General features: G+C 45.4%; 1 protein-coding gene across 8 annotated transcripts in view; it reads right to left on the reverse strand.

Annotated features, from left to right (window-relative positions):
* The window catches only part of TLN2 (talin 2), a 441,711-nt gene that overhangs the window by 104,484 nt on the left and 320,083 nt on the right, over positions 1-17,144 (reverse strand). For all 8 annotated transcript variants that reach the window (XM_058737523.1, XM_058737527.1, XM_058737519.1 and 5 more), the window contains 6 exons: positions 14,429-14,637; positions 13,223-13,342; positions 12,009-12,206; positions 10,813-10,952; positions 3,785-3,878; positions 1,548-1,637 (listed from right to left, as the gene is read on the reverse strand). In XM_058737523.1, coding sequence (XP_058593506.1) covers positions 1,548-1,637; positions 3,785-3,878; positions 10,813-10,952; positions 12,009-12,206; positions 13,223-13,342; positions 14,429-14,637 — 851 coding nt within the window. The remainder of the gene's footprint in view (positions 1-1,547; positions 1,638-3,784; positions 3,879-10,812; positions 10,953-12,008; positions 12,207-13,222; positions 13,343-14,428; positions 14,638-17,144) is intronic.

Consider the following 17,144-nt stretch of genomic DNA (forward strand, 5'->3'; position numbering starts at 1 on the left):
AGAAGACATACTCTAGGTAATATTATTTACTTACTTATTGACAGCAAAATTTAAATATGTTTTTGTTAAAAAGTACACACACACACACACACACACACACACAGATGGGTGATCTGAACACTAAGACTATTTCCTAATTTTTTAAGTATTTCCCCTTATTCTGAAAATCATTGATGTATTTTTTTCCCAGAGGTCTTTAAAAGAACAGATAAAAGGGAATTTAATATTTAAAATCTAACCCAGAAAGGTCAAGCATCCTACAGAAAGTCACATAGAAGGCACATGGGCAGAGGCAGGACACCTGCCCCATATCTGGTGTTCTGTCTTCTCTGGGCCTCATCATGCCCCAAGAGGACAGGTCCTAGTCTACTTTCCAGAGTCACAGATGGTGGAATGAAAAAAAAAAAAAAAAAAAAAGAAATTCCCTAAAAATGCTTCGATATACCAAACAGTCCAGTTTGCATAAAGACTTGCAAAACAAAGAAGTTAGAAGGTATTGTTATATGAGTTATTTTCCTTTCTATAACCCTGTATCCCTCTTTAAGGAAGAGTTTCTTTGGCTCAAAGTATTTAAAACATATGCAGCCTGCCTAGGCAATCCATAACTCCATAAAGGATGCTAGATGGAGCAAATTCTAGTCTCAGCCCAATGCACAGCAAGCCAGTCCTGACATCACAACACAGATGTGTCCCCATGTCCCCAGAGCTAACATAAGAGTGATGTAGACAAACACACACTTGTGCTCCAAGCACGAACTTGGCATTGCCAGCTGCTCATCATCTGTTTCTCTCACTTCTATTTCATTGTAATGTGGTTTTGAAGCATTCTTAACAACTCTGGTATTACCATCACAAGTTAGTGTTTCTCAACCTTTTAAGCCATCATTATTGGTCCACTGAGAAGTCTATTTAGCCTCCCCACCCACAACTGCCACCCATATCCAAATAAATACTAAGAAATAAGATTCTGTTGAGCAAGGTTAAGGTTTAGCAGGGGGTGGGGACACAAACGACTGTATTATTTAGATGTTCCATTCCTCCTACCTCCCCCACAAAACTCCGAGTTTTTCAGTCCCCTCGAGAATGCATGCCATGAATGGATGGCAAAAAGAACACACAAGAGGGTCTCATAAAAGCCAAGGTTAACTGACAGGCTTTCCCCTGCAAGTTGGTCCCAAATGAAAGAAATCTATGATTCGACTCACCGTAAGACTCATCCATGATATGGTCTAATCATTGTATCTCAAAGTGTTATTTCTGGGCCGCATTGGCAGGGACCTGGGGACTTGTCAGAAATACACAATCTCAGCCCCACCTCAGATCTACTGAATCAGAAACTCGGGGGTAAGGTCCAGTAATCTGTGTTTAACAAGACCCCTAGGTGATTCTGAGGCACAGCCAAGTTTAAGAAGCATTTGAGCAAAGGGCTTCATGGTGAGGCTTCATGATGATGTAGTCACACAGAGTGGCTGCAGGCAGATACATACAAAACCATCTAGATTTTTCCCCACAATGAGGAGGAATGTTAACAGCACAGACAGCCTTACCTTGGAGTTTTCCATCACACTCTCAATGCAGTCAAAGTAAGAGAGGTCACTAACAGGTTCATTAGGATTGTCCAACATCCCCTTGACAGTCTACAGAAGGAAAACACAACTTCAAAAGCAAGCCAGTGTTACAGAATAAGAGAAATCCAACGTCATATGAACTAACAACTTCCCCTCCCTACAGAGAATTCTGGTCATGATCACTCATGTCTCCAGATTCTTGAAAGGAATTTAAAGGGTTTTATCTGTGACTTCAGATTTTCCGCTGGCAACAAAAACATAGACGGCAAGGAGGAGGATGTCTCAGGTTAGCTTCGACAGAGAGGAGAGTCTCCTGTTCACACATTTGTTTTTTTTTTTTTTAATTTTTTTTTTCAACGTTTTTTATTTATTTTTGGGACAGAGAGAGACAGAGCATGAACGGGGGAGGGGCAGAGAGAGGGAGACACAGAATCGGAAACAGGCTCCAGGCTCCAAGCCATCAGCCCAGAGCCTGACGCGGGGCTCGAACTCACGGACCGCGAGATCGTGACCTGGCTGAAGTCGGACGCTTAACCGACTGCGCCACCCAGGCGCCCCTCCTGTTCACACATTTGGAGGAGAAGCATGGTATCCACAAAAGGGAGAGATTTTTTTTCTTAAGAAAATCTAAAAGCTAATGCCTGACCATAGTCAGTTAGCACAATTTCTCTGCTGAATAACTCCAAGGAGTTTTTATTTCAAGGACACGTTAACTCATTTCTACTTCATGAGGAGAACCCTTAGTTTTCAGTTCTGGAAGCTTTTCATGAGTAGGCATGAAAGGTAACCCTTCCAAACTGTCCACTGAGATGGTTCACTTGTTTTTAATTCACAAAATATAGAAAATATTCACTCCTGTTGAGGTATTCATCAAGGAGCCGGGTATGGGGCTTGCTCCTTTGTCTCCAGTCCAGTAAAAATCTTCGCTAGCTCTCAGATTGTAATTATCCCTGACAATCACATACGAGGGAATTTTCCAGGGGAGGCGAGTCTGGGGATGTAGCCATCCAGCCTCCTCTCCAGTGAGGGAGAATGTACATTAGAAGAACCCAGCAGCCTTTGGGGGCACAGCCAACAAAGACACCGTCGTTGAGTTACCAAGGATTGGGGACGTCATGGTGGAAACTGCTGAGTTACTAAGTTAAAGATCTCAGGAAAGAGGGCAGCATAAAGAAGTTCATTTCATTCAAGATCCTCCTCCCACTCTTCACACAATAAAAACTGTTTTAGTCACAGCAACCCTGAAAGAGTCCTAATTTTGGCAACCAAGGATACAGTGAAAGGACAGAGTATTTGCATCTGGGCCCACAGATCTTAGACCCAGCTCACATATCCTATCTGTGGATGTGAACAGACCAGGATAGGGCAGTAATCTACTCAATGCAGGGAACAGCCTCCACTGTTTTCAGAATGTTTTAGGCCAGTGGTAACAAGCCTCTTCTCACCTCCAGCTGTGCACCCTGGCCTATAGTCCCCAGCAGAATGGGCCTCAATCAAACCATGCAGAAGCATGCTGGGTGTCCCCATGCTAATCATCCAGAAAACTAAAGGTACATGGGGTACAATCAACCCCTATCTACTGAGTTATCTCTTTGGCTGTTTCAATATAACGCGCACTGCTTAGGACTGCTTTACATACAAGTAGGCACGTTGATTTTCCGTTTACCCACATACATGCTACAGGCAGACATGAATTCTCCATTATAAATAAACCTTGAGCCTGAATATAAATTGAAGAGCACCCACACTGTGTTCTGGGCCACTAGGGGTCCCACCATCGCCTTGATCCTGTAATAGGTGTTACTTCTGGGTTTCCACTCATGTGCCCCCTACAGTGACTAACATAAAATGAATGGGAAAGTCATTTTTACTCAAAAAGAACATCTATGCAAGTTTCTCCCACCTGCCCCAGCATAACAACTCCAAAACTTTTTAGGTGGAAAGTGCCCATCTTCAGCCTGCACCCAGGCCTCTTCCTATTTGAAATAGAGAATCCTTGAACAAATTAACTCTCATCCTAGTGGAAAAAGGGGAAGCAGAAATGATACTCCTACCAAATCTAACTTTGATTCCTTCCCACTCGGACTGAAACTCTGGCCCCAATAGTCTTATAAGAAGGATATAAGGCAAGAACAGAGGAGAAGAAACTGACCCTTTCCAGAAAGGACAGAGAGCCACACCCTCTTAAATCCCCAGCAGCCTTCCCAGGGACTTACCTCGAGCTCCCGCAGGGCATTATCACATTCTTTCTGGCCAGGAGCTTGCTGGGTGCACAGAGTGATCAGCTGATTGATGCTCTCTGTCACAGCTCTGGGACAGAAACAGATAAAGGGTTTTGTTTTGTTCTGTGAATACCAACATTTCCCCAACAATGTTTTCTGGGTCACCAAAAATACAAGTAAATCACTGTCAAGGATGGGGTCCCAGGAGCCTCGGTGGCTCAGTCAGTTAAGTGTCTGACTTCGGCTCAGGTAGTGATCTCTCATGGTTTGTGGTTTCGAGCTCTGCGTCAGGCTCTGTGCTGACAGCTCAGAGCCTGGAGCCTGCTTTGGATTCCGTGTCTCTCTTTCTGCCCCTCCCCTGCTCAGGCTCTCTCTCCCCAAAATTAGTCAACATTCAAAAAAATTAAAGGATGGGGTCTCCATGCGGGCTCTTCTACAAGGCTCTGAATGACCAAAATAAACCACAACCAGGGAAGATAGAATGAGTGCCCCCACTCTGCCTGTAATTATTCATTTGATTTCCCTTTAAAGGGTACTAATAGTTATTTTAAGAAAGTAGGACTATCTTTTAACATATTCACAGGAAAGAATTTACAACCAAGTTGCAAATAGCAAAGAAATCATATTAACACTGTTTTAAAATATCCTTCATTAGCAGCCCATAAGGAATAAGATGATCTGAGCTAGGCTATTTGGGATAGCCTTTGTATCATTTGGAAGGTTTTATGTATCTTAAAACGTAGCGGGCATATAGTAAACTGTGCTTATAATTTTAAAATCTCTTCTTTCCATGAAATTCTACAAGATTTGCTACTTCCTAGAAGCTATCCCCAAATTATTGTTTAAAATAGCTCTTTTCTTTAACATTAACAGGAATTAAAGACTCATGTGATTTTACACGTGTTTCTATTCTTCTTAGAACTTCAGAGGCAGCTCAGAGTTTTTTCTATATTGGCAAGGATTCCACCTCTCCCGGGCAGCCTATGCTTACCTCCTGCCGAGGTTAGGCCATGGATCATTTACAAAGACACAGTCCATTTTAATTTTTTAATAAGGTGTGAAATATGGGTCCACGTTCTTTTTCTGTGAGGGTGAGGGTGGCTTATGCAAGTCGAATTATTTCAGCACCCTTCACTGAAAACGGCTGTTCTTTCTGCATGGCCTTGCTTTTCTAATTTTGTGGACAATCCCTGGGCCTTATTTATGTGAGTCTACCTCTGGACCCTATTTCATTGACCTATGTGTCTAACCCTTTGCCAAAAGCACAATGTTTTTATCCTAAGTAAGTCTTAAAATTGAATAGCCTGTGTTTTAGACACGAAAAAAACAGAAATGGGAGAGACTTCGCTAGGGGGATGCTACAAGGAGCAAAAACACTCAAACCCATGCCTATTTGCCTCCAAAGCCAGATCCACAACCATTTTTTTCCGTAGGATCATCACTGGTCTACACTCCGGCAGGCCCTCAATTCTCTTCATAGTTACTAACCACTGCAGCTAACTGGCAACTTAAAACAAACAAAAACAAAACAGCACACTTGCTGTTCATCATTAATGCGGCCTAATATAAAAGATGTCTCATTTTATTAAATTGGCTTTGCAGCTTCCCACAGAATATCGCATTTGATGGACGATGATGTTGCCAATGCACAAAGGCAATCAGCTTAATTATTTGATGAGGAGATCCTGCTTTGAATTTTAAATTTAGCTAGGGTGGATGGGAAGAGGAAAAAAACATTCCTGAACTCACAAAGGAATCCCAAAATAGTCTTTGTACGATGAACTCCAGCAATTCATTTATGTGGGGGGCAAGGTGTTTAATGAAGGTGTTGTAAGGAAGCAGCTGTGTTCTCCATGGTGCAAAGCCAACACAGAAACAACCGGGAGCAGGACAATCTAATTCTGGGCATCTTGGAGGGTGTGGTCCATGACGCCTTCTCTAGATGGGTCTCTCAGGGATCCAACGCCATGTTCCATGTGGCAGGCTTCAAGACATACTTCTGAGTGGACAGGTGGGCATGCAGGAGCATAACAAAGGGTGCAGAATGCCCTTGACTGTGATGACATGATCATGTGGAGGATATTTCTACATATCACACAAGCTTTCCATTTAGCTTATTTCTTTCCCTGTTTCCTGTTTATCTGCCTTTTTTTTTTTTTTAACCTAGGCTTCACATAAAGATTTTTTCCATTAAAAACTGTTGATGATTGATGAATCCAAAGAATACAGAGCTGTTTATTGTCCTATTGTTTTGACTATTTTTCAGATGTGAAAAATTTTCAAGTAAAAACTTGGGGTCAAAAAACACCAAGAGACCAAAGGTTTGTGGTTGGATAATCCATACAGGTGCAGCACAGCACTGAGGTCTGAATGGTCCATGGCTAAGGAGCATGGTTTAGGTATTGTTTTTCCCAATTTTAGTCTGGATTAAAGAGCCCAATAATGAAATGAGTGGCCCAGAGGCAAACGGTTACACAGATTTGACAGTGATAAATAGTATTTGTAGGTTTCAAATTATAGCAGTGAGTTATAAGATCAAAGAATTGGAGGCACCCCAAATATGCAATGATAAAGGACTGAAAAAATGTATAGTCTACAAGAGAATTCTGGGTGCCCATTAAATGTCATAATGTATAGGCCTAACCTGTACTTTTTGTAATCTTTTTATGGAATTAAAAAAATGATTAAAGCTACACAAGTTTTTTTTTTTTTTAAATACAAAAAAGTTAAATAGCCAAAATTCCACCATCTAGAAGTAGTGAGTGTTTCCTTGTATTTTGTTCTTTATCTAGGCATATCTAGCCATTCTCAGTTTTAGAAAAAAAACTGAAATCCATAACTTCAGATGTTAAGACTCTCTAACCTACACATTGTTTAGTGTTTAGAGATACTGAATTGATTCAACTAGTTTGGGAGTTCTGGAGGGAAATTTTATTATTACTTTTTTCATGTTTATTTTAGTTCTGATAGAGAAAGATAGCAAGAGCGTGAGTGGGGGAGGGGCAGAGAGAGAGGGAGACACAGAATCCGAAGCAGGCTCCAGGCTCTGAGCTGTCAGCACAGAGCTTGACGCAGGGCTCGAACCCATGAACCATGAGATCATGACCTGAGCCGAAGTCGCAGGCTCAAACGACTGAGCCACCCAGGCAGCCCGGAAATTTTAAACAGATATGGAGATGTGCCAGCAGTAAGAAAGACAATCGACCAATTTGTGCTTTTGATGATCTGTTAAGCACAAATCATCTAATAAGGAGCTTGGCTGGGAAAACAGCAACATCAGACATTTCCCTTCCTTAAGCGACAGTGTCCTTAAGAAGGTGAGAAAGAGCCCCCAAATTCCACCTGTGCATATTCCCTGGTCCTGCTCTGCATAAGGCATGAGAATTAAAAAAAATAACAATGTAGTTTGTCTCTCTAGGAAACCAAGGTGATTGCAATCTGGTTGGAGAGGCAGGATAATGAACAGATAAGGCACAAAGAAGGTGAGCCAAAGGAAGCAGGGATGGGGGTAGCACGTCAGACAGGATCCTGAACCTCCCAGAGGCCAGATACACTTTGGGCTCGCAGGCAGCACTGACAGAGGACACACGTTCTTCAAGGAAGGGAGAGCTCCAGGGAGGCCACAGCAATCGGAGAAGTCAGGCCTGAGTGAGATCCGGATTTGGAAAAAGGAAACAGAACATTCTGGAGGAGACCAACACACGGCCTAGTTTATATTTTCCTATTTCATAGTGTGGAAGTGCTGCTTGCTGGGTGATCCTTTTTCACTGTGTCTGGAGACAGGAGGAAGCCTGCCTGGCAGGAACTTCAAAACAAAGGGCAGCCCAGGAAGAGGAATCACTCACAAAGTTCTAAGAAACCCTCAGGGGACAGGAAAGCAGCTGAAAGACTGGCTGGGTCCCAAAGCTGGCAGTGGTGGGCGTAAAGTCTTCTCAGCTGGGAGTTGTCCTGGCCAGGGTGACTGTGGTGTGAGCAGTGATAGAGGGGAGGTGCTTAGAGGTATGATGTTCCCCCCACCTTTTGCAACTGCAACCTGGTTTTCCCTTTCTTTGGCTAAGTTCAGGGAGCATCAGACCAGCCCCTGGTCAGGGAAAAAGCTGATGAATGATTGACAAAGGGTTTCCAGCTCTACCCAATTCATCAGAGGAGAGTCTGAGCTCACCAACTATACAGGAAGAAGATAAACAAACTGGGCACTGAACAGAAAAGGACTTCATCCCCACTAAGCATCCAAAACCAAAGGACTGGGCTCCTCAAATGCACCTGGGCTCTGAGGCAGAATGGAGAACAAAGGAAAAGGTCATACTCAACTGCTCTTCCAGAGAAGAAAGAGTCTGGAGACCATAACGAATACAGGATTCAAGGTTGCTGACCCAGGAGCAGGACAGGGCTGAGTTGGTCCAGGTCTGGGTCCTCACAATGGCATCTTTGGGGCTACTGTGTCATCCACATGACACACAGGCAGGGCTTGGTGTCTCAAGAATAGGGAGGGCAGTGGCAATAAGACACGTGGTTCTTAACTCCAAGGGCACTTACATGCAGGGTTGTTGCCAAGTCCAGATAGAAGGGGGTAAGCATGCTGTGTGTGTGTGTGCCCTCTGCCCTAACTCTACCAGGGCCATCCCGGTTGTATTCACGGTGTGAGCCCAGCATCCAAGGCTGGACCTAGCCCATAGCAGGCATCTGGGAAAAATCTGCTAGCTGAATGAATGAATGAATGAATGCATGCACCCCAGCTGTGCAGAGCTTTACCTCCAAAAGGGAGCTTGCCTGACTCAGGAAATCTGGCAGGAAGTTTCCACTGGGAAACCTCCTCAAGGAGCACAGCTTCCCAACATGTGCCACAAAGCCAAGGACAATGTGCCAGCACAATCATTTCATGTGATGGTTTTAAAGCACGTACTTGGCTATGAAACCATCAGGCTGGGAACTCCCTGTCAACGCTGAAAGCCAGGACAGAGGCAAGGAAAGCTTTATCACCTGGTCTCCCGGGCCCTTCCTCAATGTCACCACCAGGGGGCCTTCAGACACCCACAGAGCCAGGACAGCAGCAATATTCCTTGAGGGCCTGGGTTTCCTTCCTTATCTGGCTTTCAATTTACACTCTCCCCTTCTTCCCATAATTTAGGAAAGTGAACAGCGCGTTCTAAGTTGGAAACTATAATTTTGAAACGACGCAAAAAATTGAAGATAATGAAAAACGTCTGAGTTCGGATGCCTGGAAACATCAGTTGCCTTATCCAAAGGGTCTTTGTAGGAAAAAGAGGAATCAAGAGAGGGTTTTATATGAGAAACAGCTGCTCAACAGAGGAGACATCACTCCTTCCTTTCTCACCCCCCTGCCCCTCGGAGGGCACTCACTCACTGGCACAGTCACAAAGCCTAAGATGGAGGTGGGGGGAGGGGAGGGTTTTTTTCCCCACTCCTAGTGGCTCTCACTATTGTTTGAAGCTAAAGTATATACACCTAAGGATAAGTGTTTTCAAGGGAAATTCTCTAAAATTCTCTAATTGCCTCACCATCCGCCAAAAAAAAAAAAAAAAAAAAAAAAAAAAAGCACTACAAGCCAAGAGAGGACGAGACAGGTTTTAACCAGTATCACCAAGATACCTTAATACTGAGAATGGACAAGAACCTAAGGATGATGTAGCACATACCCCCATTTTGCAGATGGGAAAGTTTAGGCAGGTTGAGCACTCCAGCCAATGTAACCAAGCGTGCCAAACATTCGAGCCTGGACTAGAATTCAGCTCTGACTCTGAACTTAGCTTGAAGAGACAGGCACTGAGCATCCAGGACAAAGACATGAAAAAAAACCAATAAGCAAGCAAAGTCAAGTTTAAAAAGAAAAACTGAGAAGTAGAATTCAAGTTATGCATTTTAGGAATCACTAATCTTCGGGGCGCCTGGGTGGCTCAGTCGGTTAAGCGTCTGACTTTGGCTCAGGTCATGATCGCGCGGTTCATGAGTTCAAGCCCCGTGTCGGGCTCTGTGCTGACAGCTCAGAGCCTGGAGCCTGTTTCAGATTCTGTGTCTCCCTCTCTCTCTCTGACCCTCCCCTGTTCATGCTCTGTCTCTGTCTCAAAAATAAACGTTTAAAAAAAAAAAGAAAAGAATCACTAATCTTCACATTTTGAAAAGGCTTCCAATTATGCTATATATTCTAGTTGCCCACATCTCATCTGTTCCTGCTGTTAGCTTTCCCATGTATCAAGTTATGTCAAGGAATGCTACGAAAACATGCATGCCTATAGGACCAGAGAAACATGCAACACCCTACTCTCTTGGTTCAGGAAAATGAGTGTGGGTTTGCTTACACAAAATCTGCCTGGCCTGTCACTGCACTTTCTCCACGTACCAGCATTCAATCACCCGTTAGTGAGCCACAGTGGCCGTAGAACAGATGTTGTATTGTATTAACCGCTTCCTCGGGTGAAAACAACGGGAAAGCAGGACACGGACAACATCCCGAACTCAGGCTCATGTTTTAATATTTCTCCCCAAACAATTTACTCCCACCCCTACCCCATTCATCCTAACCTGGAGCCCTTCTGCAAGTGACAAACAGATTATGTTTAAATCCATCTAATTAACATCAATGCCAGGCACATAGTAAGCGCTCAAGAAATGTTGAAGGCGTTGTTGGCTGTTGTGGGCTTTTTGTACTTTGCAATATTTTCTCATTTTTTTTTCCAGTGGGCATATATTACATTCATAATCCCAAAGAAACGACACTACTTTAAAAAATGTCTATTTAAGCCATCATGTTTATAAATCAATGGGGGCCTGAAGCCTAAGCAAGCTGAGAGGCTGTAGAAGACAGAAGACCTCTTTAGTGGGGGAAAGCACATGAAAATAAGCCAGTTTAATCAAATGCCAGAGTCACGACTCTACCTCTGACAACAGAGAAACAGCACCTCGTCTCTGTTCAGCGACAGAAGCGCAGCAGGATGTCAGGCACGGCTCTACAACAGTGACATTATTTAAGCACACACGAAAGCACATTCTGTTTCCCTTCTTACCTTGCAGCAGCAGCCAGGAGATTTTTTGCATTGGGGGCTCCTGGATCTACAGAGAGAGATTTGGCAGCTAACAACAGCTTGCTGGATGCCATAGAGATATTCTTGAGGTTTCCAATCACTTGGATCTGGTCTTCTTTTGTCTGGAAAGTCAAAAGGAGGCAGAGTAATTAGGGACTGTCCATTTCTCCCGGGAGGCATTCAGAGAGCCAGGAGTACCATGTTCGAATGGAAGCAAGTTATGGAGACTGCATGTAGCCCGGTGAGTCTGCAGAGGCCTGAATGGTCGAGACGGTGCCCAGTGTCTACTCTCCCCCAAACAGATACCCTGACCAAGATGCACGCAACAGGACAGAAATCCAGCCCCAACTGGGTCAGCAGAGAGCTGTGCTGTCTCACAAGGGCAGGCATTAAAAGCGGGGGAGGGAAGGAGAGAGAGGGAGAGAGAGCACATGCACACCAGCTCACAGACCAGGCCAGGATTCCAGCATCCTGCTCAACAATGCTGGAGTTGTCGAGCAGCTCGTACATCTCGGCCTGGCACAAACGACTGCCACTGTCTAGATATTCAGAGCTGACCGCAGCCTAGAAGTTCCTGACTTGAGAGAAGTCTCATTTCTCACCTGGCTTACTTACCACCCGAGAAATAACCATTTGTAGATAACACAGCAAGCAACACCCCTGGGTGTCTCCTCTAGGCAGTTCACAGGAGCTCAAGAAAAAACAGCTTTGCAAGCTGACACCAGACCAGTCATGTCCCCTTGTTCTGAACAAGGGTTTTATCTGTTCATCTCAAGGAGGTAATTTTTAATCACTCGACACTTAGCATCAGACACAATCTCCTCAAATGGGCCCAGTGAACCTCAAACACAAGATTTCTCACCATATTATACGACCTATGAAGCACAGGACACAGAGCTGCCCTCCCTGCAAAAAGCAGAAATAAACCATGAACGCTGCTGCATGATCGTGGGAAAAGTTATCCGTCATCTCTAAGAAGCATTTCACACATAAGCTAATAGCATCTTTAGGAATGCCAGGCCTGTGAGGTCACAGAGTTTCCTAAGCAGCAGAAAGAACGCATCGGTGTGGTCTGCTGACAGGTTCCCTATTCCTGTTTGTCCAGCGGGCCCTCAAGGGTGAACAGTCCATCAGAGGATAGGCGAGGGTCAACCCCAGTCAGCCACCGCCACACTCACCTGAGCCTGGCCTGCCATCTCAATGCCAGCATCCAGGAATTCATCGAAATCATCACTGAACTTCCCAGAGGCTGCGGCCAGCTCTCCGCTCTGGCCCCGGGTGGCATGGACCACTTCCCCAGCAGACTGGTTCAGATCAGCCGCAGCTTGGTTCAGTTCACTCTGGGCCTCCTGGAAAGGCTTCGTGCTTGGAGGTAACTGCAGGGGGAAGAAAGGCATGCTCCATAAGAAGTTTTACTTTGCGTGGTGGAAATGAGGAAGGCGCCATGGAGGGAAGGAGGGCTCTCCAGGGATGCATTTCTGAGTCACCTAAATGAAAAGGCTCTGGTCTGAGCCCACCTATGTGAAGTATGACCTGTAACATACCAACGTTATTTCATTCACTGAAATTTACTTGAACACCTAGTCAATGCTAGACACAGTGGATTCGCATATGGTCTATCCTCAGGGACTGTGGTCTCCTGAATAGCAGAGCCAGGACTGACACGTGGGCAATCTGACCCCAGGACCCATGCTCTGAACCATCACTCTATTTCGGATGGAGCCTCTCAAAGCTTTAGCTTTCTAGAACACAAAAGCAGATGCTGTATTAAACCTCAAATCCTATTCTTCCAAACTAATAGCCACCAATTAGTAACCTTTGCTAACACAGCTTTTACGTGGACCAGAAGCATCACTGGCAGAATTGCCCTAAGTTCCAGAGAGGTTAGGGCTAGGCTCTATTAGTCATATTGCATACGCGGCTTGCATAGCTGATATATGCCAGGCACCAGGCAGAGAAGGGATGGATGAACCAAAGGCCCCCACTGAAAGGGGTGCCCAAAACAGCAAACAGACTCCAAGATGCAGTTCCTTAGACAACTTGCTCTCTCAGTGAGTTCTGGACACACATGTCCCTCCACCACCTGCCTGTGACTGCCTGTGATGTCCTGATAACAAGTCAGATGATCACATACCCACCTTTCCTGTTTTCACAGGGAGGATACAAGAGCAAACAGCAACAAGGACTCAAAGCAAAAGTCAACTTGAAAAGCTCCGCCTGGGAACTTTGCTCATGGAAAAGCCAAACAAGGAAAGGCAAATTGAGAGGAAAAACTGGACTCCTAAAATGGAGGTTAGCTGCTCTGAGACCCCATGGAAAGGAGAAGACTCCTCTCACACCTACGGTGAGCCCAGTTCCCCAGGTGCCCCTTCTCAATGCAAAAACCTCTCACCGAGTCCACGAGCAGCTTCTTGCTGGACTCGCCAATGCTCTTCAAGGCCACGTCCACATCCTTCTGGCCAGGGAGGCAATTCACGCAGTTATTCAAGGAGTGTGAGACGGCTTTGGCCACCTGAATACACGGAGGGAGAAAAGGTCTGTAAGAGAGTAGTTTCAGTGCTAACACTTGTGCAGATGTGCTGGGAACCAGCAGTGACAGTGCGCAGAGCTGAAAAGGATCGGGAAATTATCTGCCAGCATCCAGCTGACACTGTTTACCATTCAATCACCTCTTCTAGGCCTCTCACTGGGGTTAACATCCTGTCTTGGCAAAGGGTCTGACACGCTGATATAGTACATCTTGTGCGCACCCCATCACCAGGCTGTCACAGCTCTGTGACTCAAACACAGAACTCTCTAATATTACATCAGGTTCTACCACAAAGATATCCACTACCGAAAGAAACACAAAGAGCCCCCTTCCTGAGAGCCCTGTGGAGGCCACCAAAGTGGAAGGAGGCCTTGAATTCTTTGGGTCGCAGGCAGGCCTGTGGCTGATTTCTCTCTGTGACACACAGGTGCCATCACCCCCACACCTCACCCTGCTCAAGGGCAGGCGGGATGCTCTGAGTACTTCAGACTTGAACTTGGAGCTGCCCTCATGCTGCCTCTTTAGGATGTCCAAGGACTTGCTGTATGTACTGTTCTGTATCCTTAGGCAAAGGGTAAGGTTTTTGGAAGCGGGCTGTGTCGTGTCTTTTAACCTAAACCATCTTCCCAGTTTCCTGTCTAGAGCTTTGCCTAGATGGTCTCTAGCCCACAGGTTTCATTGGGCAGGCAAAGACTCATCCGAAGAGGCAATAAAGGGAGTGTAAAACTTTGAGCGGACCCACTAAGTGGACCTACCTCGCCTCCCGGACTAGGAAGAGGAATGTATTTAAGCACACCTGGGCCCCAAGCAAACAAGCCACGCGTCCTGGCTCCCGAAGTTCCAAGGACAGATTTCAGTAAAGGCCCCCACACTCTCTGTTAACTCAGTTGAGCAGATCTCATATGACGGGGGCTACCAGGCCAAGGTTAAAAAGTGGGTATCGCATATGGCCAGCATGGTTATACTATCTGGGAAGGTCTTGAAAACACCCATCGTTGAGCAATGTTCACACCCGGAAAAGAGTGACCACCTTAGCGATGACCGCAATTGCCAATTCCGGGGCCTCACCTGGGCTAGTCTCTGCTGACTCTCAGCATCCCCAGGCGCCATCAGGGCCTGCTTGGCTTCCTGGATGAGCATGGCTGAGCCCTCCATCACGTCTCGGGCTGAATCTAACATGGCATGCGTAGCTGCAGGGTCGCTCGTGGATGCGGCCACTCCACGGGCAGCCTGGGCCAGCGTTTTCAGAGCTTGGGCTGTCTCTCTTGCAGCCACCCCTAGGGATAAAATGCCAGCAGACTTTCTGTTAGACTCTATCTAAAAGCCATACTTTATTTGAAAGTCAGCCTCTAGAGCACAGCTTCCTAGAAAGGAGAAGACCCTCTGACAGTGTGTGGTCCAGGTGGGCTCCAAATCACTTTTTATGAAATGTGAATTGCTATGTTTCCCGAAGGAGCAGCCCATACCACCGGCTCTGGGCCAATCCAAGAGACATGTTGTAACAAGTGGCAGGCTAACAACGATTTCTCTCTGGTTCCCATCACACACTCTGCTGTGCGTGTCCATGGACCTGTAACGCCAAGTGCATGGGATCAAGTACACAGATGGACCACTCAGACGCACTTTTCTTCCCAATTGTTTTTTTATCGGGCATGACTTAGATACAATCAAGTGAGCACTCCACATGTGCAGCTCAGTGAATTTTTACGTATGTTTACAGCTACATAGCCACAATGCAGATGGAGACAGAGCATTTCCATCACCTGTCCCCTTCCTCGGTCAATAACCTCTCACACTAGAAATGATCACTCTTCTAGTTAGGCTAGTTTTATCTGTTCTTCAATCCCCTGTTGATGGAACCACCAATATGCTGTGTCTGGTTTATTTCTCTGCCAGAATGCTAGGAGTTTCATCCGTGCTGTTATATTCATTCCTCTGACTTGATATGTAGTATTTCATTGTACCAATTCACCATTTGTTTATCCTCTCTTCTGTGGGTGGATATTTGGACTGGTGTTTAGGGATACTATGAATTAAGCTACCAAGAAAGTTCTTGTAACTTTCCTGCATTTCTTTCATGTATGTAAGTGGACATAGGGAATCATTTCTCTTGGCTATAACCTTGGAGCGGAATTACTGTGTCTTAGAGGAAGTTTAGCTTTATTTTTTTTAAAAAAAATTTTTTTTCAACGTTTTTTATTTAGTTTTTTTGGGGGGACAGAGAGAGACAGAGCATGAACGGGGGAGGGGCAGAGAGAGAGGGAGACACAGAATCGGAAACAGGCTCCAGGCTCCGAGCCATCAGCCCAGAGCCTGACGCGGGGCTCGAACTCACGGACCGTGAGATCGTGACCTGGCTGAAGTCGGACGCTTAACCGACTGCGCCACCCAGGCGCCCCAGAGGAAGTTTAGCTTTAGAGGACACCACAAAACCTTTTCAGAATGGTTTTACTATGACGCGCTCCACCAGCAATGTATGAGAGTTCCAGGTGCCCTACATCCTAGCCAAAATTTGCTATTGTCAGATTTTTTTATTTTAGCCATTCTGGTGGGCATATGATCGTAGCTCACTACAGTTTAACTTTTATATCCCTAAGGAGTAATGATGTTGAGTACTTTTTCATATACTTAGTGGCCATCTGTATATCTTCCTTTGGGAAGTGCCTGTTTGTCTTTATTTATTTTTTACTAATTTTTATTTTTCATTAATTTTTTATTTTTTAAATGTTTATTTAAATAACGAGAGACAGAGAGAGACAGAGAGTGAGCAGGGAAGGGGAAAAGAGAGAAGGAGACACAGAGTTCGAAGCAGGCTCCAGGCTCTGAGCTTTCAGCTATCAGCACAGAGCTTGATGCGGGTCTCGAGCTTATAAGCTGTGAGATCATAACCTGAGCCAAAGTTGGATGCTTAACTGACTGAACCACCCAGGCAGCCCTGCCTGTACATCTTTAAACTCACTTCTAAGGATGATGGGATGTGCAGATCAACTATGAATATAAACTAGTTAAAAATTATAGTACCATCTGCCATAAAATGGACACGAACGTTCCTACGTGGCACTGAGGGCCTGGCATAGCCAAGCAGAAGATGAAGGCTAAAGTGCCAGAGCATGTAACAAGAGAACCTGGACACCCTGAGAAATGCAGAAGAACCCACCTTAAAGCAGATCTCACCCAACTCCTTCAGAGAGGAGGTCTAGCACTGAGGGGTATCTTGTCTGTGACACACTTTCAGAGGCAGTGCCGGGGCTAGATCTGAGGATTCTTAAGCTTCTGGGTCAGACTCTCTGCACAGTGCTCTTTGGCGTAGAGAACTAGGAGGGATTCTTGCTGGAACATACACCATCTGCGTGAAACTGACACACATCAGTTTCTCTTGCGCTCAGCTTCGAGGTGACGATTGTCTAAAGCTTCAGCGGGATGGTCTCTGGGCGCCTCTGAAGGGGGCCTTTACCAGCGGTGGCTTCTGCTGCATCAGCAGAAGCAGCAGGTGGTCGTCTCCTTATGGAGGGTGAGGCGCCATAATACAGTAATGTGTGAGGCCCTGCATCCATAAAACAAGGCAACTTTGCAGCGCGGCAGACTTGCGAATCTGTAAATATTTAGTAAGTCACACAGCTGGGACATAACTCTACAATCTAATCAGGGCAAATTACAAAGCTGCCAATCCACCGTTTATCACCCGGCACTTCTGAATGCAACGTGCGGTATGAAAGAATTTTAAACAAAGTGTTTTTTTTATGGCAAAGGGGAAGCCCAGAAGAGAAAACACAAAGATAAATAA

This window comes from Neofelis nebulosa, chromosome 7 (genome assembly GCF_028018385.1).
Source record: "Neofelis nebulosa isolate mNeoNeb1 chromosome 7, mNeoNeb1.pri, whole genome shotgun sequence".
NCBI lineage: Eukaryota > Metazoa > Chordata > Mammalia > Carnivora > Felidae > Neofelis > Neofelis nebulosa.